The sequence below is a fragment of the Prenolepis imparis genome, unplaced genomic scaffold (genome assembly GCF_030444845.1).
Source record: "Prenolepis imparis isolate NDT839.2.m4 unplaced genomic scaffold, iyPreImpa1.0 SCAF_4, whole genome shotgun sequence".
Taxonomy (NCBI): domain Eukaryota; kingdom Metazoa; phylum Arthropoda; class Insecta; order Hymenoptera; family Formicidae; genus Prenolepis; species Prenolepis imparis.
In genome coordinates, this window is record NW_028141162.1 from 440507 (window position 1) to 457693 (window position 17187).

Genomic DNA, 17187 nt, shown 5'->3' on the forward strand with positions numbered 1-17187 from the left:
GCATCAAAAGACGTCACGTGACCAAAATTGACGAATTGGTATCTTTATTTTTGGTCACGTGAAGTCTTCTGACGCTAAAAATGAGCGTCGAGCGTCAGCATGAAAAGGCACCTTTAAAGACCATGGAGGTAAGAAATAACAGGAGGGAGGATATACCCCCCTTGCCTGGCAAGCAGACGTAAGGGGGGAACACTAAGCGCCATATTGGTGTGGCTTATCGAAGCGCGACATTTGAAATAGTGATGAAAGCACACACAAAAAAAGGAAAAATTCATAAATAATATTTATAAATATGATATATATATATATATATATTGTATGTACAATAGTAATATATATATTGTGCTATACCATATAAGGCTTGTTTTCTATTCCTGCACTGGCTGAACTGTGCACACTGGTGCAATAAGTTAGAGTGAGACAAAATATACTTTATTGTCTCATTCTAACTTATTGCATCAGTTCAGGAATAGAAAACAAGCCTATTGTAAGCGAATCTGTATGTATTTAGTAGCATGGGCATTTTATTTTATAATATTTTATAACTTTTATATCTTTTTAAAACAAAATTAATGTGAGATCCGATTTATTCGCCAAACGTGTTTCTCACTTACTTGGTTCAGTTAGGTTAGATAAGATGAAAAAAAATACAAAACGCCATATTACTGTGGCCAACCAATCACATTTGGTGTTGTTACCCCACCTACTTAAAAGGCTTTACACTCCCTCCTGTTATTTCTTACCTCCATGGTAGAAGTCTTACACACCACACACACACGGGGGGGCCGAAGCCCCCTTGCACCCCCCGTGTGTGTGTGATTGATATGACAGATTTCCTAACCCAAAAGTAGTCAACTTTAACTGTTAATATTTCGCTTTGCGGGGAAGAGCGACGCTTTTTTCTGCCAGATTCTTTCATTTTAAGCAAAAACGCGTCGAATGAGTGCAAATTTATTGATATATCTCGTGAGGCAGCTAAACTGAATAATTACCCAATGTACTATAAAACTATGTGTATATAAACATACAATTAGTTACACAAAAAATGTATCTGCTATACTACGTGTTGTATTTCATATATAGGCACATATTGTCTTTTTCGATGTAATCTAACGACAATAACATCAATTATATCGATTAAATTGACTGAAATAATTGTACTTTTAGTTACAGACTGTGACTTATCTGCAGTTATCCAAAAATAGTTTACGTGTGTGCATATGGTGGTCCTTAAAAGTAGACGATTTCAGTCACAAAATTCGGAAAAATATTCCTAGTTAAACTAACACAATCCTCTAAAACAATGTGGATTGATTAATGTTGCAAAGTCATCAACTTATCTCGATGGGATACTTCTTCAAAGATCGTTGGATTGATTCAGCTATCGTGGATCTTAAACAAAATACATATGCCAACATGTATTCAATGGGAGCGAAATAAAAAGTGTAGGAAATTATGAAAAATTAATAAAAAATACCTAAAGACTTTCTGGTGAAGAAGATAGGCACTAACGTGGCCAGCATCGATGTAACGAATTTCAGCTCCTGGCCATATCTTTTCGAGGCTCATGCAATGATCTCGTGGTACATAAGCATCGTTTCGGGCGCAAACAGTAATAATCAATTCAGTGTCGACAGGCGTCTCGAAATTTTTCAAATGCGTACATTCGTCCATTAAACCGCGCATAAATTGCAATGCTTCGTGTTCGCGCCACTTGTTGTCTGAAAACAGTGGATGCTTCGACACTGGCAATAAGCAAACTCCTGGGGGGAAGAACAAATCTCATAAAACCATGCTTACATGCTGCCTAGGATGACCAAACACCAAGATGATAGATAAGAATAAACACATTTGAACAAACATTCAAACTGCTTCAATTTTATCAATAGAAAATGGAAACTAAGATCATTTTTTGTGATTTTCTACTACTTTTTTTTCACAAAGTATGACAAATTAATAAGTACATTTGTATATACAAAACTATGCAAATTAATTATTATTGATTTACCTTTGAGAGCATTGGGATCCTTTGGTTTAAATTTATTGGAAATCAAATTTAACGGGAATATTTTGGCAGCTGCCTTTTCTTCCGCAATCTGCAATTGATTGCTCGCATTTTTAGATTCACATTTGGCAGAAGTATTATTGTCGCTATTATTACTAATAGAATTTGTATCATTTTTCGTATCGCCTACAGTACTATTGTCTTTATAGCTTTCGTTAGATTCTTGTTTTAACTTATCGACTCTCTCCATGCTTGCGGGATAATGCTTTGCAAAATGTTGGCCAGCCAAGAAAGCATCCTAAAAAATATTTAATAAAAGTAAGTGATAAAAGAGAAATTTTGTTGTGCCAATATAAGTAGGTAGATATAATACACAAAACACAATAATCATATATTTACATCTTGATCAATAATTTTCACCATTTTTGCGAGATCATTCTGATATATCTTATCTGAAAAATATTGTGTTTCCAAAAGTGTCCAATTTATCGATGCACTCATCACACCCTCTGTAAATACAGGCGAAGCAGTTGACCATGATAAGCAAGGTACCAACGATATCGGTTTCGGCCAATTTGTAGCTGCTAAAGAAGCCATCTGCAAAAAGAACGATATATTTAGAGGCATTACAGTATAAAAAGTATAATTTTATCAGATTAAAAACTAACATGTCCACCCATTGACAATCCAGTGAGACCTAATGGACCTAATCCTTGCTGTTCGCACCAATTTAACAAAACAATTGATTCCATTATCAGGCAGCCTCCCATAATGAAAATATCACATACATTATTCAAACTGGAACGTCTAAAAAAAAGATTATACATTAAGAAAAATCTTAGCTGCAATTGCATGATGTTACATCGACAAACCTATCAATCAAGGATTTTATACGTACAAACTTTCAATTAAGAATTCTTACATTTGATTTTGCGGTTTTCTCAGACCATAAAATGGATTTTCCAACAATATTGACGCTATTCCAGATTCCTTGAGTAGTGGTTTAGCGATAAGATTTCTACGTCGCCAAAAAAACTAGTTAATAAGTAAAATATATAAATATTTTGCTAAGAATATAGAATATTGTATTCATTTGACAAAAAAAAATTGATACAATAAGAAAAGATGTAATTTATAATTATAATATTTACATGATCTCCTGTTCCTGCCAGATGTAAACAAATTGGCTTTATTTTATGAGAACTCCATTTGGTTGGTAAAATCACTTGAAAGTAAGCCATTTTGGTCTTATCCGGCATTATCCCTGGGAGATGTTTTTCAAAAGGTGATTCAAAATGACCTTCAATTATATGACAATCCGACCATACTTCATCCTGTTATATAGAACAAAGAAAAACACAATATATATTATGATTCTTTTGATAATTATAAAATTTGTATTACTAGAAAAGCGACAAATACTTTTGTTATCTCTATTGGATAGTCGAGTGGTATCATATTGTAGCATGCTTCTCGATTCGCAATGACTTTCCTGAATTCAAAAATTCTGAAACAAAATTGTCACATTTAGATATTGTGCATTGCAAATAATGACATGTAAAAAAAAATTATTTCATCCATGCAATGATGTATAATTATTATTTCAATGTCTTATATTATTTATTTACCGTATACTCCACTGTTGTGTTTATTTTACATATAACGATTGGATGGTAATTTTCTTGCATTAATTATACATATATTAATTTAAACAATTAAACTTATGATTGTAGAATTGATAGAAAAATATTGTAAAATACTTTTTGTCGAATGTACGTGTGATAAATATGAAACATAACCTTAGAATAATAATTATAAGCCATGTATTAAAATGTATTGCATTGTCGCGCATCCACTTATCATTGTATTATTATCGAAGAATGATTTAAAATGTATATTCGTGATTAATTGAAGGCGTGAAGTTATCAACAAGTGATGCGAAATTAGGTTGGATTAGAATCAGGTTAGCCACTTACCTTTTTAGATTTTGAGGGTTGCCCCAGCCCTTCGTGAAGAACTTGGTGAGCAGTATACTCCTGTAAACGGCGTCCAGACGACTCGGAGGCATCGCGATAAAAACAAATTAATCCGGTACGTTATTCGTTTTACTACATCGTCGACATACGAGATCCGATATCTTTCTGCATCTCGTACGTGGAGAGTCCAAGGGTCGCGCGTCGCGCAACAGATGTTTTCATTCGCACATCTTTCTCCCTCTCGTCCGTTCGTTTTGGCGTTGACCTGACGTGAAGGCTTTTACGCAATTAGTAATTAGTGCAACGGTAATTATAGTGATTAGTGCTCGAGTTAGTGCGCGGGTATTTCACGGACATCGCGGTGTACGATTATAGATTTTGCGTGCAAAGACCAATCAAGAGACGAATGGACCATCAGGCGATAAGCAGCTCAAATCAGGGCAAACGATTGATTTCAAGTTTCAAGGCCACGCAGCCGCAGCCACGCATCTCGCGCGCGTAAGTACAAATAAAATTCACGGTATGGACTCTTGTCTTGTGCGCGGAGAAAACGTGCCAACAGCATCCGTTTCACTTATTAATAAAATAGATACAAGAAGAATTGGTAAAATAAATAAAAAATAAGTAAAAATTAATAAAATGAATTTCGGAATTAATAAAAATAAATACATGAAAAATGCCGCTTTGTCACGTTTTCAGTGTGTGCGCACGAGAGAGAGAGATTATTAATATTAACCCCTTACCAGTGTCTGACGCCTATATGCGCAAAAATTTTAGTGACCACCAGTGTGTCTGACGCTTATAAGCGTCGTCATAAAAAAATTCGATAAAGACCAATTTCAAACATTGCGATTTCAATAAAACTTGGTGTGTAGGGATTTTTTGGGTCGCTGAATCCAAATCTGAAGTTAAAATTGCAAAATTTTGAACAGTTGATCCAATATGGCCGCCAGAAATATAAAAAAACATCCGATTGAAAATAAAATTGGTTTTTAGGTAACATTCTGGGTTTTTGGGGCCACTGAATTCAAATTCAATATTATAATCATCAAATTGAAAATGGCAGATCCAATATGGTTGTCATGAATTTTGAAAATTGATGAATGAGAATTTTGATATGAAATTTGGATTCAGCGACCCCAAAAACCCCCAAGGAATATTTTTTATAAAAATTGAAAAAAATTTTTGTCAACACTTATGGCACAGAAACATTTTTTTCTGTACACTGTTAAAGGGTTAATGTTATTATTTTTTTTATCTCGAGGGGGATAGATATATATACATATATATTTTTCGATTATCATTTTATAAATGTCGCGCGACGTTTGAGCGCTTACTTAATTAAATTAATTCTCGATCGAATTCAATCAATCTTTTCGTTGCAACATACGATATAACCATAAAGGAAGAGAGAACGATTCCATCATCGAAAGAAAGAAAATATTTTTTACAATATTTTTTTCCCAACATATTTTTCATTTATTTAATTAACCTTTTATTTTTTATTTTATCAATATTGTAATATATTCATCGGCCAAATATAGTCTAAAGGCTATATCAACTGGCGACAATTTTAAACAGCTTTATTTCTTATTTTTACAATACTATATCTTGGCACAAGCAATATTATACATACATATATATATGCATGTTTGTGCATTGTTAAATTGCATCCACTTATGAAAATGATAATAATCGTATATCTATGTATGCGAAGGAGAGAACCATAAAGAGTTTCTAATATTTACTTAATTCTCATTCGAGTCTGCCTTACATTCTTCTTTTAGGAATGAAACATAAACTTTTCGTTCAGATATTTTCCTGAGACTTTCCCACTATTCAGAACTAATTTTAGTTGTTTTATCGAGAATATGAAAAATTATTTTGTTGAATAATTGTCGTATAAATCGTATTTTGAAGGCATAACGAAATATGAAGCTGAAATTATAAAAAATGATCATTATACTATAAAGACTAATATTGTAATAGAGGTGCAAGTTTAATCAAAAGCTGTATATACTAAATAAATTTCGAGTAATTACTATATTTTGATTGTCTGGCCGACAAAGTCGTCACCAGCTTTAGGAATTCTAATAGATATATATCAGAGAATGCATATACACTTTATATTTACCGATATAACACGTATTGTAATCGTTGAGAAAATGTTAGCGTGCTTCGCAAATGTGGCATATCGATGTCTAGTAAATCGGTGACAAACAGTAATGATTGCTTGAACATGTTACCTTCATCGTACAAACTCAAGATGCATCTCAACATGTGTTCCCATTCGGGCGTTATTTGCCGCAAATAGGGTTTCACCCAAACTTTAATGAAGTCTCGCGCTCGTTGTCTAATCTCTTCCAGACTGCCGTGACAAAAATTATACCTAGAAGTTTATTTTCGTCGAATATAAGAATTTAGAAGGATGAAAAATGATAACATCTCAAAGTGACGAAGAAATTATATATTAATATAATAAATAAAAATCGAGAAATAAATCACAGAGATGCAGATGTGCGTTGAATAAAATTAATTTTTGAAAAATGTAAAAATATATCGTAAATTTATTTTATATATAAAATACGTGAAACGAAAAATAGAGAATTTTTTTCATTTAATGAACGATTTTTCGTTATCTTACGACGTTATCTTATGCAGCTTTGACGCGTGATAAAAAGTGGTAAAACTCCTTAATTTTACGAAAGCTATATATTTCCGAAAAAAAAGTTTCAGACCTTTTTAAACTCTACAACTTTTGTCTGAAATATTTTTTTTGAAAATAGTTTTCGTAAAATTAAAGGGCTTCAACACTTTTTGTGTACGCCCTATACTTACTCATCCTGGATACCGAGAACGTATCCAATACTTCTCCATACATGGCAGAAGGCTGTTATATCCTCGTCGGAGGCGTGAATGCCCAATTTTTCTGGGTAAAGTACGATCATTCCCATAAAAGCGAATTGCGTGGCGCTCATATCAGCTTGATTCAATCCTTTGGGTCTGATTATCAGATGAAGACAGCCGTTCTCTACTGTCGGAAACGGGCAGGAGGAAAAGTCGTTTAGAATTATTTTTCTATCCGGACACCACGGTTCCTGAATCTTAGTGGCCTCATCGATCTCATCGTAATCGCGCTCGCAAAGTTTCAATCGTATCGCACGATGCATTTTACGTACGACTTTAATGTCCTTGTGAGCCTGCGTGCCCTCATTCCAAAGATCTTCCATCATCCAATTTGTTAGACGACGAATCGTGGATAAGTATCTTTAATACAAATAAAAGCTCAATTCTCGCAATTGATCGAATATACATATATCAAACGTAACATTTGATTTAGTGTTTTGCGTATCATCGAAATTGAACAAAATCTTGTCGAGATATGCATGTATAGCATATATATAAACAGGTTGCAAGAGCTATAAACGCTATACAGAATATTATAATGTAAATAGTAAAAAAATCTAGCGTATATTAACGAGGGCGATAGATCGTATTTAGGGAGATCAATAGAAATATTGTCTTGACATATATCCAAGTGAAAATCTATTTAGTCTCTTGATGTCAATAGATATCTGTTTATTCGTGTAAAATATTTTACAAGATTAATTTTGTTTTTTTTACAACGTAGCAAATTATTTGCATTGCACATATTATTTTCATGATGTAAACATTAGAATGATTTTTATACAATAAATACAAGTATGTCGTTCATCAATATACGCTAGATTTTTTATTATTTTTGCATTATATATACATATAATACTTTTGCAAATCATTTGATTCGCCAATAATACTCGTACAGTCCTTCTTATCGAGAAATCATCGCAATTTTATGTACTTACCTCTTAAAAGCTAAGTACGGCGTATGAGATTGTTGACTGAGAATCATCGGTTTGAGACCGTCCGTGAAGGCGAATATTTCGAAGAGCGATAGTATGTTGGAAAACATAATCGTGAAAATATAATCTCGTGCAAATTTTTGTCCTCTCCGGAATTTATCCATGTCCAACCAAGATGGTCTGTCTGTTAAACTTCGACCGCAATCTCCGCGATATAACGCTGCTGATATGAAGAAATGTAAAGAATTTGGTAGATTTGGAAGATAAGTTATTATGTTTTCAGTTATATGTTTATATCGTTCTTCATTCATCCACTCATCATAATTCTTCGGTTTCGCAGGATTTCGATCAACGATCTGTTTCATATTCTTTACAAAATGTTCGATGTATTTAACGGCGTTCTTCGCCTCTTCAAGTTCATAGCGTTTAGTTTCATCGTCCACACTCCACACCATTGTTGTCGATATCATCATTCTTCCAATTTCTAGGCTTTGCTACAGTTCCATTCGTAATATTCTGAATATTTTTTAATTTTGCGTTATCCGATTCGTTATCGTTATTCATAATATCTGATTGTGCCTGTTCTATTTAAAACTGACAATAAATGTGACTTACTTCCACCTTTTATATATCCTTTCTTTAATGACTTGATGATTGATGATAATTACTCCCGGCAAGCCAACTTGTTCTAATAAAAAATAATCTCACTATAGTATACCAAATAATTAAAATTAAAAAAAAATTGTATGTTATTTCCTTATTTTCTTTATTTATTGTATGTTATTATTTTGTGTACGAAGAATATTATACATATATATATATATACTCGTCAAAAAAGTTATCGCAACACGTAATTAATATCAAAATGTAGCATAAATTCAAATAAGCGTATCTCCGCGAAAAATTGTCGTATTTCAAAAATTTTTCTTTTGTTTTAAAGGGTAAAGTCTTTACTTTAAGGAACTTTCGTTCAATTTTGATTTTATTCTCTCCCCCTTTCTCCATCCCTTTAAAAGGAGAGACGTGTTTTTTTTTCAAAAAATTGCATAGTTTGACGAACTCTACGGAGTGTACTAAATTTTTTTCGTAAATATCATCATAACTATCGTAAAATGTGGACTTTTCTCTACAAATTTTAAAAAAAATTAAATACCGTACGATTTTTTTTCGCGAAGTTACAGCATATCAAAGTTACCTATTCATTTTTGCCTATGTATTCAATTACCGCCAACATTAGCATTATCCGATGGGCACTACGGGGAAATGAATTGCATACATCAGCATGATGCATCATTCCGGATTCAGCATCAAATGTCTTTTTAATTTAGACTTTACAATATATGTATGTTTATATAATATTTTATTATTTATTTAGTCTGTTTCTTTTAAAATGGTATATAGACTTATCGTTGATTGCATCATAAAATAAAATATTAAAATGTTATTACTTCCATATTAAAATATATTATTTCATTATTTCGGCACGTTAGCATAATTGTATATGACATTTCTACATGAGAAACGCAATCGGTTTTTAAACAAAAGTTAAAAAAGAATAACATTTTTTGATTTTAATTACAACTGTTACTGCGTGATATATACGTTAATTTTTGAGTTGAAAAAATATTTAAATATAAAAAAAGAATGTACACATATACACAAACACACAAACATTCGTGCCTTTATAACTGTCGTAAGCTTATTGACAATAAATGGCTGAAATAGAAATAATAATAAACACATAAAAAAAAAGAGAGTAGAGAGGGAAAGAAAAAGAACAGGTTATACAAGAAAAAATTTCTTATTTATCTGAAATTATTTCAATCTTATTATTTTATTGTATATTGATAAATCAAAACGATATAACTTCTATTAAAATATAAATAATTAAAATACAAATAATGATATATTTATTATTAAATAATGAGATAGCATTTTAACTGTGAATATTTTAGTGTTTTCAACTTTCAAATTATTACAAGATTAGAGTAAGCACTAGTAATATATATTTCTAAAATTTATTATAGCAACAATAAAGATATTACGAGAATATTTGTTTAAAGTAAGTATATATGTAGATGAGTCTACAGAAAACCTTAAATATTTTTTATCTCATAAGTTATTGAATATAAAAGGTACATACATTATTTTTGTACATAGTCTCCACGTCGCGTCGTGCAATCCAAATGTTCCAGCGCTTCAGAAGTGCATGAAAATCTCTAGAAAAAATTTTTTACCTGAGAGCGTAGGCATTCATGCACCACCTGATGCTTCACTTCTTTGTCAGACCCGGGTTGCGTTCGAAAACATCACACGCGTGTATTTCCTCTCTCTCTACCCTCTTTTCCCTACCTCGCGAGGAAGGGAAAAAAAGTCACTCTCGAAGTGGTTCGAGTGTGTTTTCGAACGCAACTCTGGGGGTGGATTCTGTATCACACAATTGAATGAAAATGATAAAAATGAGCAAATTTGATAGAAAATTTTTTATAATTTCATTAGTCTAAACTTAATAAATTCGCACATTTTTTACATTTTGAAAATCGACCCTCTGAAACTTGCCTCTTATTTGAGCAGTCCAAAGACGTGAAAATCATTTTGATTGCAAATCACTGAGAGCAAAGTCTGGCGAATACGGTGGATGTGAAAGACAATTAAAGAGACAATAGGAGACAAGTCTCAGATCCGAGGAAGAGGTGAAGCAGATGGTGCATGAGTGGCTACGATTTCAAGTAAAAGAAAAATTTTTCTAGATGTATTCATGCACTTCCGAAGCGCTGGAACACTTGTGCATCGCACGCCGTGAAGACTACATAGAAAAATGATGTAAGTGTATATCTTTTATATTCAATAAATTACGCGATAAAAAAAATTTTAAGTTTTTAGTTGATTCACTCTAGTATTTTTTTTTAACATTTAATTTCCCTCAGCACTCTCTTCTTTACGGCTCACAATCAGACAAAAAATTCGAGCGATTTGAATAATTGAATTATTCAAATAAAAAATGCAAAGTAATAACATTCAAATTTCAAGTTGAAACAATTTGCATATTACGAACAATCGAACACTGTTTAATCAATACCTATTATCTAAAGATTCGGATATATGTCAAGAAAAAGAGTTATATTCATTGCAAACAGGGTTATATTTATTGCAAATAAAAAAATTATCAACTTTTTTATTTGATCCATTAAAATACATCGTTAAATTTCGATTTATTATTTAATCTTGTAAGGTGAGGATTGAATTGTTCAGATATATCTTTAAATTTAAATGGTCCGAAAGAATTTTAATTTTATTTTACAAATATAAAACTTTAAATTTGAGCTTGAAGTTCTCTTGTATGATTTGAATTATTCGAGAAGGAGGAAAATTTCGAGCTGCTACTTATTAATGACGATTGATTCCAAAGGTATAAACACATTGTTGCGTATATGAATTACACAACCAACGAATTATCATGCATTATTATTCGCATATTCAAATATGAATAAAGAATTCACAGTTTGTCATATCACGTTTCTTACAAGATTTTATTTTCCAATTATATTTTATTTTTTATTTTTCTTATATATTTAATTCCTTTTTTTTAATTGTATATATTATGACCTGTATTTTTCGTAATTTAATCGCGAGAAGTCTCGATCACACCCAGAAGGGTCGATCGTCCGATCCAAGGTCTCACTTCGACGTTGTCTCTCGGGAGTCTCAAAAAAAAAAATACTTTTTCTCAAAAGGCCTTCGACGGCTCGTGGGCGCCAGGCGCGATCTGTCGCACCGCTCCAATAAACGAATCGGGAGTCACGAATATTCCGATACGGGTCTCGAATCGACGTGTAACTCCCCGAGAGATAACGACGGGAATTCTCCGCGGCAGCTCAGATTAAGGGAAAGGGGGTTCGAGGTCGCGGTGTAGGAAGCGAAAATAACTGGACGCTCGAGATAAAAAATAAACAAAGTAATTTAATATAGTTTGGGGAGAACCCCAGTCAAAATTTTGCAAGAAGTAATACGGGGCCCTCTGTGTAACGCAATTTACCGAGGGGCTGGATCCACGATAATTCCCGGCGAGGGATTGACAAGCAATTTTTCCGCGAACAATAATGAAGGTGAACGACGCGCTCGACTACGCGATGCGAGCGGCAGCGTATTCGATTACATGCCGCGGACGCGGGGCTCGCGCGGCTCGTGGAATTCCGTGGATCCACAAAAAAAACTATAATTAAGAACACAAAGAGAATACCCGGGGCGTCACGCCGAAGGGTTCCGCCGGGGGCATATACAGAGATTCGTGTAAGTAATTCGGCTTGGCTAGTCCGAATATAACGCTGATCTAATTCCTTAATATTAACTTTATGCCTAAAGTGCGATTACGAGCTCACCGGAATGTCGCGCGGCAACGCCAAGTTTTTCGTGACGGACTCTACGCTCTAGCTCGGACTGTCGGCGATTTCAGATGAGAGAGAGTATGCTAATCACAAAAGGAAAAGGCTCGGACGCGTCGCAATACCGCGAGGCCACGTGTCGATATACTGTAAATTTTCGTTATACTCGCAACAAAACGCCCGGAGGGGCGGCAACGAAATACGCGGTGGCCTGTCTTTTCTTGCTTTACACGTCCGAACCGGCTACCTTATTACAATACGGCTGGAGGTTGACGACGCCGTCCCACCGGGATCTCTCCGCTTCCGCTTTTCGTCCTTCGGGGTACGCTCTCGAGCTTCTCTCTCCAGGACCTCTACTCTCCGCGTACGCTCGCCGAACAGTGACGAGAGAGAAACTCGCAGGAGACACGCCGACGGATGACTTGTCAAAGGCCACGGATGACGCTCCCGGGTGTCAGGGACGTCGCGCGGTCGTTTTTCCGGCCGGCGCGGGTTTTCCCGAATTCGCTGCTCCCCGTATTCTTTCCTCTCGGGTCACCGAGGGGGATTTTTCTCGGCAGCGTACAGCGGACCCGTTCCCGCTCTCCGGGGCTCCGGATGGCCTCCTCGTCGAGTCCTTGATCGATTTTGGATCGCATCCGGTCCCCGGCGCGGGGTCTGCAGCGGGTCTCTCGCCGTCGCTCCTTTATGGGGGCTCCGGGGCGTGTTGCTCTCGGAGTGGCCTCCCCCGTGTGATCTCCTCGGTTTCTGTGGGATGGAAGGTCTCTTTTAAAAGGGCGGCAGCGTCGGTTCCTTTTATTGTGGACTCATTTAATTATTTACGGTCTTGTTTCACCTGGCGTGCTCCTTGTTGTATGCGGCCTCCTCTCGTCCTGGCGTCTCCCTCCGTCTTGCCTCCTCCTCCGGATGGGATCTCGTCTCACTTCCTCCAGCCGCTTCTTATCGCTAACTATTTACCTTAATTTATAAATTACGCGGACTGATGGCAGCGGAATCGCGTCCGATTCCGCGCCCTGCGCGCTCGCTCTCTCTCTCTTCCGTTACACGGGAGGAGAGCAGAGGTCTCAGGGACCCTCCCGACCGGGCCTTTCGGCCCTTGTGACGGACACCCAAAATGTGTCCCGTCACAATATATTGACACAATTACAAAAACGTTACTAAAGTTTTAACAAACATATAACAAGCGAAAGACAGAGCTTTTTTCCCATTATTTATAAAATATTAATATATTTAGATACTATAGTAGATTTATCCGATTTATTCGCTAACAGTTTTTTTATTTTTCTTAAAGTTTGGCTTCTTTTTCCGAGCTATAATTTTTTCTTATTAAATGCATAGCTCCCTAATTTGTTAAAAAAATCTCTTATAATGGATAATTTCAAAGCGTGTTGAAGTATAAATCTGTAATCATTAAAGTGGTGTATAAAAACATAATTTATAATTTGCAAAAGTCAAATATAATGAATATTTGTATCAACAAATTGCTATTGTATTAAAAATTTTATTTTTTCTCTCTGCTGATAAAAAAATTGTACTCACTTATAAATTTTATAAGCGATCCATTCTGAATAACTGAGAGATGCATATAAACGCGGCATGTTTAGATCTAATAAGTCTAAAGCAATTAATACCATTGTTTTATAAGGCATATATATATAAGGATAAAAATTCATTGGTTCGATGACACATCTTGTCATATGCTCCCATTCGGGTGAAACATTCTTGAAATTAGGCATTACCCAATATTGATAAAAATCTCGTGTACGTTGTTTTATTTCTTCGAAACTGCCACAGCAAAAGTTGTATCTGAGCAATTGTATAACATTTATGTTTCTTAAATTGTTTTAAAAAAATTAAATTTTTAATTTTATTTAGAAAGCAATACATATATATACATATACACTGAGAGAATTTTTTCTTAGAATTTATCCTGCAAATCATGGTGATCGTGGGATAATATGGTATGGAAAGAATTTTATGAAAATTTTTCTGATTAATATTTATTACAATAAAAATAATAATGTCCATCACAATAAAATATAAAACATGTTTGATTAATTTTACTATACAGTTTAGTAAAATTAATCAAACATGTTTTATATTTTATTGTAACAGATATTATTATTTTTATACCATATCATACCTTTCCATACCATATTGTCCCACGATTACCATGATTTTCAGGGTAAATTCTAAGAGAAAATTCTCTCTGTGCATATATATATATAAATAGTTCGTTTTGCGTCGTCACTAATAGAACACACATCATGTGCATTTTTATATGTTATTGCATACTCGTCTTCCAATCCAAGATAATATCCGTAGCATCTCCACATGTGACAAAAGGCTTCTATATCTTTGTCAGTCGCGTTGTGTACTCCAATAGCTTGAGGTCTCCACAAAAACAGACCTACGAAAGCCGCTTGTACAGTTGCCAAATCCATATTGTTTATGCCCTTTGGTCTATATGGCGATTCGTTTATCATAATGTAAGGCCGTTGTCGGAGTTTTTCAGGTGGACATGCCATAGCAAAATCTTCGAGAAGTATTTCACGGTCTGAACAGTATGGTTCCGCGATTTTCGATACAGCATCGATTTGCTCGTTATCCATCTGACACAATTTTTTCCTCATCATTAAGTGCAGCTTATGCGCAGTTTGCATATCTTTGTAGGCTCTCGTCCCTTTAACCCACGGTTCCCCGTGATACCAGCTCATTATCCGTTTTGCAGTCGATTGATATCTTGAGATTATGTGAAGCATTTACAAAAAAATATAAGTTAATAATTTTTATATATTATAATATTTGTACAAATCATATCAAAGATTATTTGTATACTGGTATAGAAAATTTTAATAATTATATATTTAATTTTATTATGCGCATGTGTGTAATATATTATAAAAAGTATATTATAGTACTTTTGACACATACGCATGCCGAGAAAATGTTATATCAAATTTGAGCATATAATTACTATGCTAATAATATATCATTTTTAGATAAATTTGCTGTAAGATAATAAATGCTATGATCTACAATTTAACTTGTTGAATAATTATCACAAAAAATATAAAATTTAATAAAATTACATTTTTTATATATTTTAAAAATATTTTTGGATTTCATATGCAAATGATTATATTATTTGAAACGTATCTATTGCATTCAGATCTTGCAAATCATTCAAAATGGTCCGAGATAAAACATATTATCTTATCGTAAAACGTGAATATAACATTTTAAGTAATATTTTAATAATTATATAGACGTTATGTTTTAGAAAAAACACCTTTTGAATCCTAAATCTAGCGTGTGACCTCGTCCTCCTATAATAATCGGTTTTAAACCATCGTTGAATGAATACACATGAATGAGCCCCAATAGATTGGTAAGGATAATTGCGATATAATTCTCGCGTACAAATTTTTGTCCTCTGCGATACTTATTCATGTCCAACCAATCAGGCACTTCCAGCGATGACCGATCAAAATCGGGTTGACGAAAATAAGCTGGTACATATTTCAGCAAAGTCTCCGGCACATTTGGATAGAATTTTGAAAGATTCTTATTTATCCAGGTGCATTGTTCTTCTATTATCCACGTATCGAAATCTTTATGAAACAATCTTTCATCGAATGTACTCTTTAACAATAACACTAATTTGTATTCATCCGAATTTTCTTTTCTGATGTTTACTTGAATTGTCGTTGTTTTATCCCCAGAATTGAGAGTAGCCGAATTTTCCACTGTATCACTAATGTTCGTCATTATATTATAAAATAACTTTTTAATATAGCGGCTCGCAACTTTACAATATCATATGCAACTGAAAATGACTCGCAGTAACTACGTAGTAATATCAACTGCCCCTACTCCTTTTCCCTCTTAACAAGGGAACAGTCAGAAGTTTCCCTCACCGATTTTAATGAACTTCGGATGTTGTAAAGTATTGAAAAATATTAGACCCATATTTTTTTTAGCTGCGTTTCTTGACGTTTAGGAGGTGAAACACCCCCTTGAAAAAAATTGGTTTTTTTATTTCTGAGCCATCGAAACGATAAAAGATATGAAAATATGTTTCAAATAAAAGTTTTATGATTTTTAATGTTCTCTAATGTTCTCAATGGAAAAAATGTATGGGTAACTTTCATATGTAATAACTCCGCGAAAAAAAATCGTACGAACTTTGCTTTTTTTTTTTTCATTTGTAGTAAAAAGTCCACATTTTACGATAGTTATGATAAGATTTGCGAAAAAAATTTATTTTACCCCGTGGAGTGCGTCAAAGTACGCAATTTTTTATAGACAAAACACGTCCTTACTTTTGAAGCAGTAGCGTAGGAGGGAGGAGGATAAATTAAAAATCTGACGAATGGTTTTTAAAGTAGAGACTTCAAGCTTGATAGTGAAAAAAAATTTTTTCAAATCCGATCATTTTTAGCGGAGTTATGCTTATTTGAAATTATGCGAAATTTTGACTTAAAATACATATGCGTTAATTTTGTTGACGAGTGTATATATTAACATATATATATGTATATATAATATGTATAAACGATTATTATCATCATAACGCTATATATATGTTAATATATATAGCGAGCTATATATATATATATATATATATATATGTGTGTCTAAATTCACGCGATATTTCATATGGATATAATTAAAAATTTTTGCATATTGCGGTTTTTTTTTATAAGAATAAGGAAATATTTAAGGTTTTTAGTTGCTTCAACCTAGTATTATTTTTTTCTTTTTAACATTCAATTTCCCTCAGCGCTTCTTTACGGTTCACAATCAGATAAAAAATTCGAGCGATTTGAATAATTGAATTATTCAAATAATGCAAAGCAAAAACATTCAAGTTTCAAGTTGAAACAACTTGCATATTATGAACGATCGAACACTGTTTAATCAATACCTGTTATCTAAAGATTCTATATTAAGAAAAAGAGTTATATTCATTGCAAACA

At 33.7% G+C, this 17187-nt stretch overlaps 2 protein-coding genes and 1 long non-coding RNA gene across 5 annotated transcripts; 1 reads left to right on the plus strand and 2 right to left on the minus strand.

Moving 5' to 3' along the window:
- Positions 1 to 765: 765 nt before the first annotated feature.
- LOC145935539 (uncharacterized) lies at positions 766 to 1484 on the plus strand. The gene is made up of 2 exons (XR_014425245.1): positions 766 to 997; positions 1168 to 1484. It is a non-coding gene; the product is annotated as an uncharacterized LOC145935539 (long non-coding RNA).
- LOC145935534 (protein ABHD18) lies at positions 1023 to 4435 on the minus strand. 2 transcript variants are annotated; one of them, XM_083036988.1, is made up of 9 exons: positions 3982 to 4435; positions 3428 to 3512; positions 3157 to 3339; positions 2928 to 3040; positions 2674 to 2812; positions 2405 to 2602; positions 2009 to 2303; positions 1478 to 1721; positions 1023 to 1392 (listed from the first exon to the last, which is right to left on the minus strand). In XM_083036988.1, exons 1-9 carry the CDS (start codon positions 4071 to 4073, stop codon positions 1332 to 1334), a joined length of 1410 nt encoding a protein of 469 aa, XP_082893114.1. In that variant the 5' UTR covers positions 4074 to 4435; the 3' UTR covers positions 1023 to 1331. The 2 variants fall into 2 exon arrangements, with proteins under 2 accessions (XP_082893114.1, XP_082893113.1); XM_083036987.1 differs by having other exon boundaries at positions 1024 to 1392; positions 1478 to 1763; positions 3982 to 4432.
- Positions 4436 to 5453: 1018 nt separating this feature from the next.
- Positions 5454 to 16021, minus strand: LOC145934821 (uncharacterized). Of its 2 annotated transcripts, none has more exons than XM_083035598.1 (6): positions 12453 to 13491; positions 8439 to 8511; positions 7827 to 8339; positions 6820 to 7248; positions 6116 to 6370; positions 5454 to 5919 (listed from the first exon to the last, which is right to left on the minus strand). In XM_083035598.1, the coding sequence occupies exons 3-6, from the start codon at positions 8294 to 8296 to the stop codon at positions 5817 to 5819; spliced, it is 1257 nt and encodes a 418-aa protein (XP_082891724.1). In that variant the 5' UTR covers positions 8297 to 8339; positions 8439 to 8511; positions 12453 to 13491; the 3' UTR covers positions 5454 to 5816. The 2 variants fall into 2 exon arrangements, 1 of the variants encoding a protein (XP_082891724.1); XR_014425114.1 differs by lacking the exons at positions 5454 to 5919; positions 6116 to 6370; positions 6820 to 7248 and adding exons at positions 13745 to 14011; positions 14501 to 14947; positions 15498 to 16021 and having other exon boundaries at positions 8137 to 8339; positions 12453 to 13606.
- Between the last annotated feature and the right edge of the window lie 1166 nt (positions 16022 to 17187).

Coding starts and splice junctions, on each gene's coding strand:
- LOC145935534 (XM_083036987.1), bottom strand. CDS start 4,073: ATGCCTCCGAGTCGTCTGGACGCCGTTTACAGGAGTATACTGCTCACC. Junction 2,813..2,927: donor AGAAAACCGCAAAATCAAAT/GTAAGAATTCTT, acceptor TCTTTTTTTTAG/ACGTTCCAGTTTGAATAATG. Junction 2,304..2,404: donor TGAAAATTATTGATCAAGAT/GTAAATATATGA, acceptor AATATTTTTTAG/GATGCTTTCTTGGCTGGCCA.
- LOC145934821 (XM_083035598.1), bottom strand. CDS start 8,296: ATGATGATATCGACAACAATGGTGTGGAGTGTGGACGATGAAACTAAA. Junction 7,249..7,826: donor CCGTACTTAGCTTTTAAGAG/GTAAGTACATAA, acceptor TTTGTATTAAAG/ATACTTATCCACGATTCGTC. Junction 6,371..6,819: donor GTTCTCGGTATCCAGGATGA/GTAAGTATAGGG, acceptor ATAAACTTCTAG/GTATAATTTTTGTCACGGCA.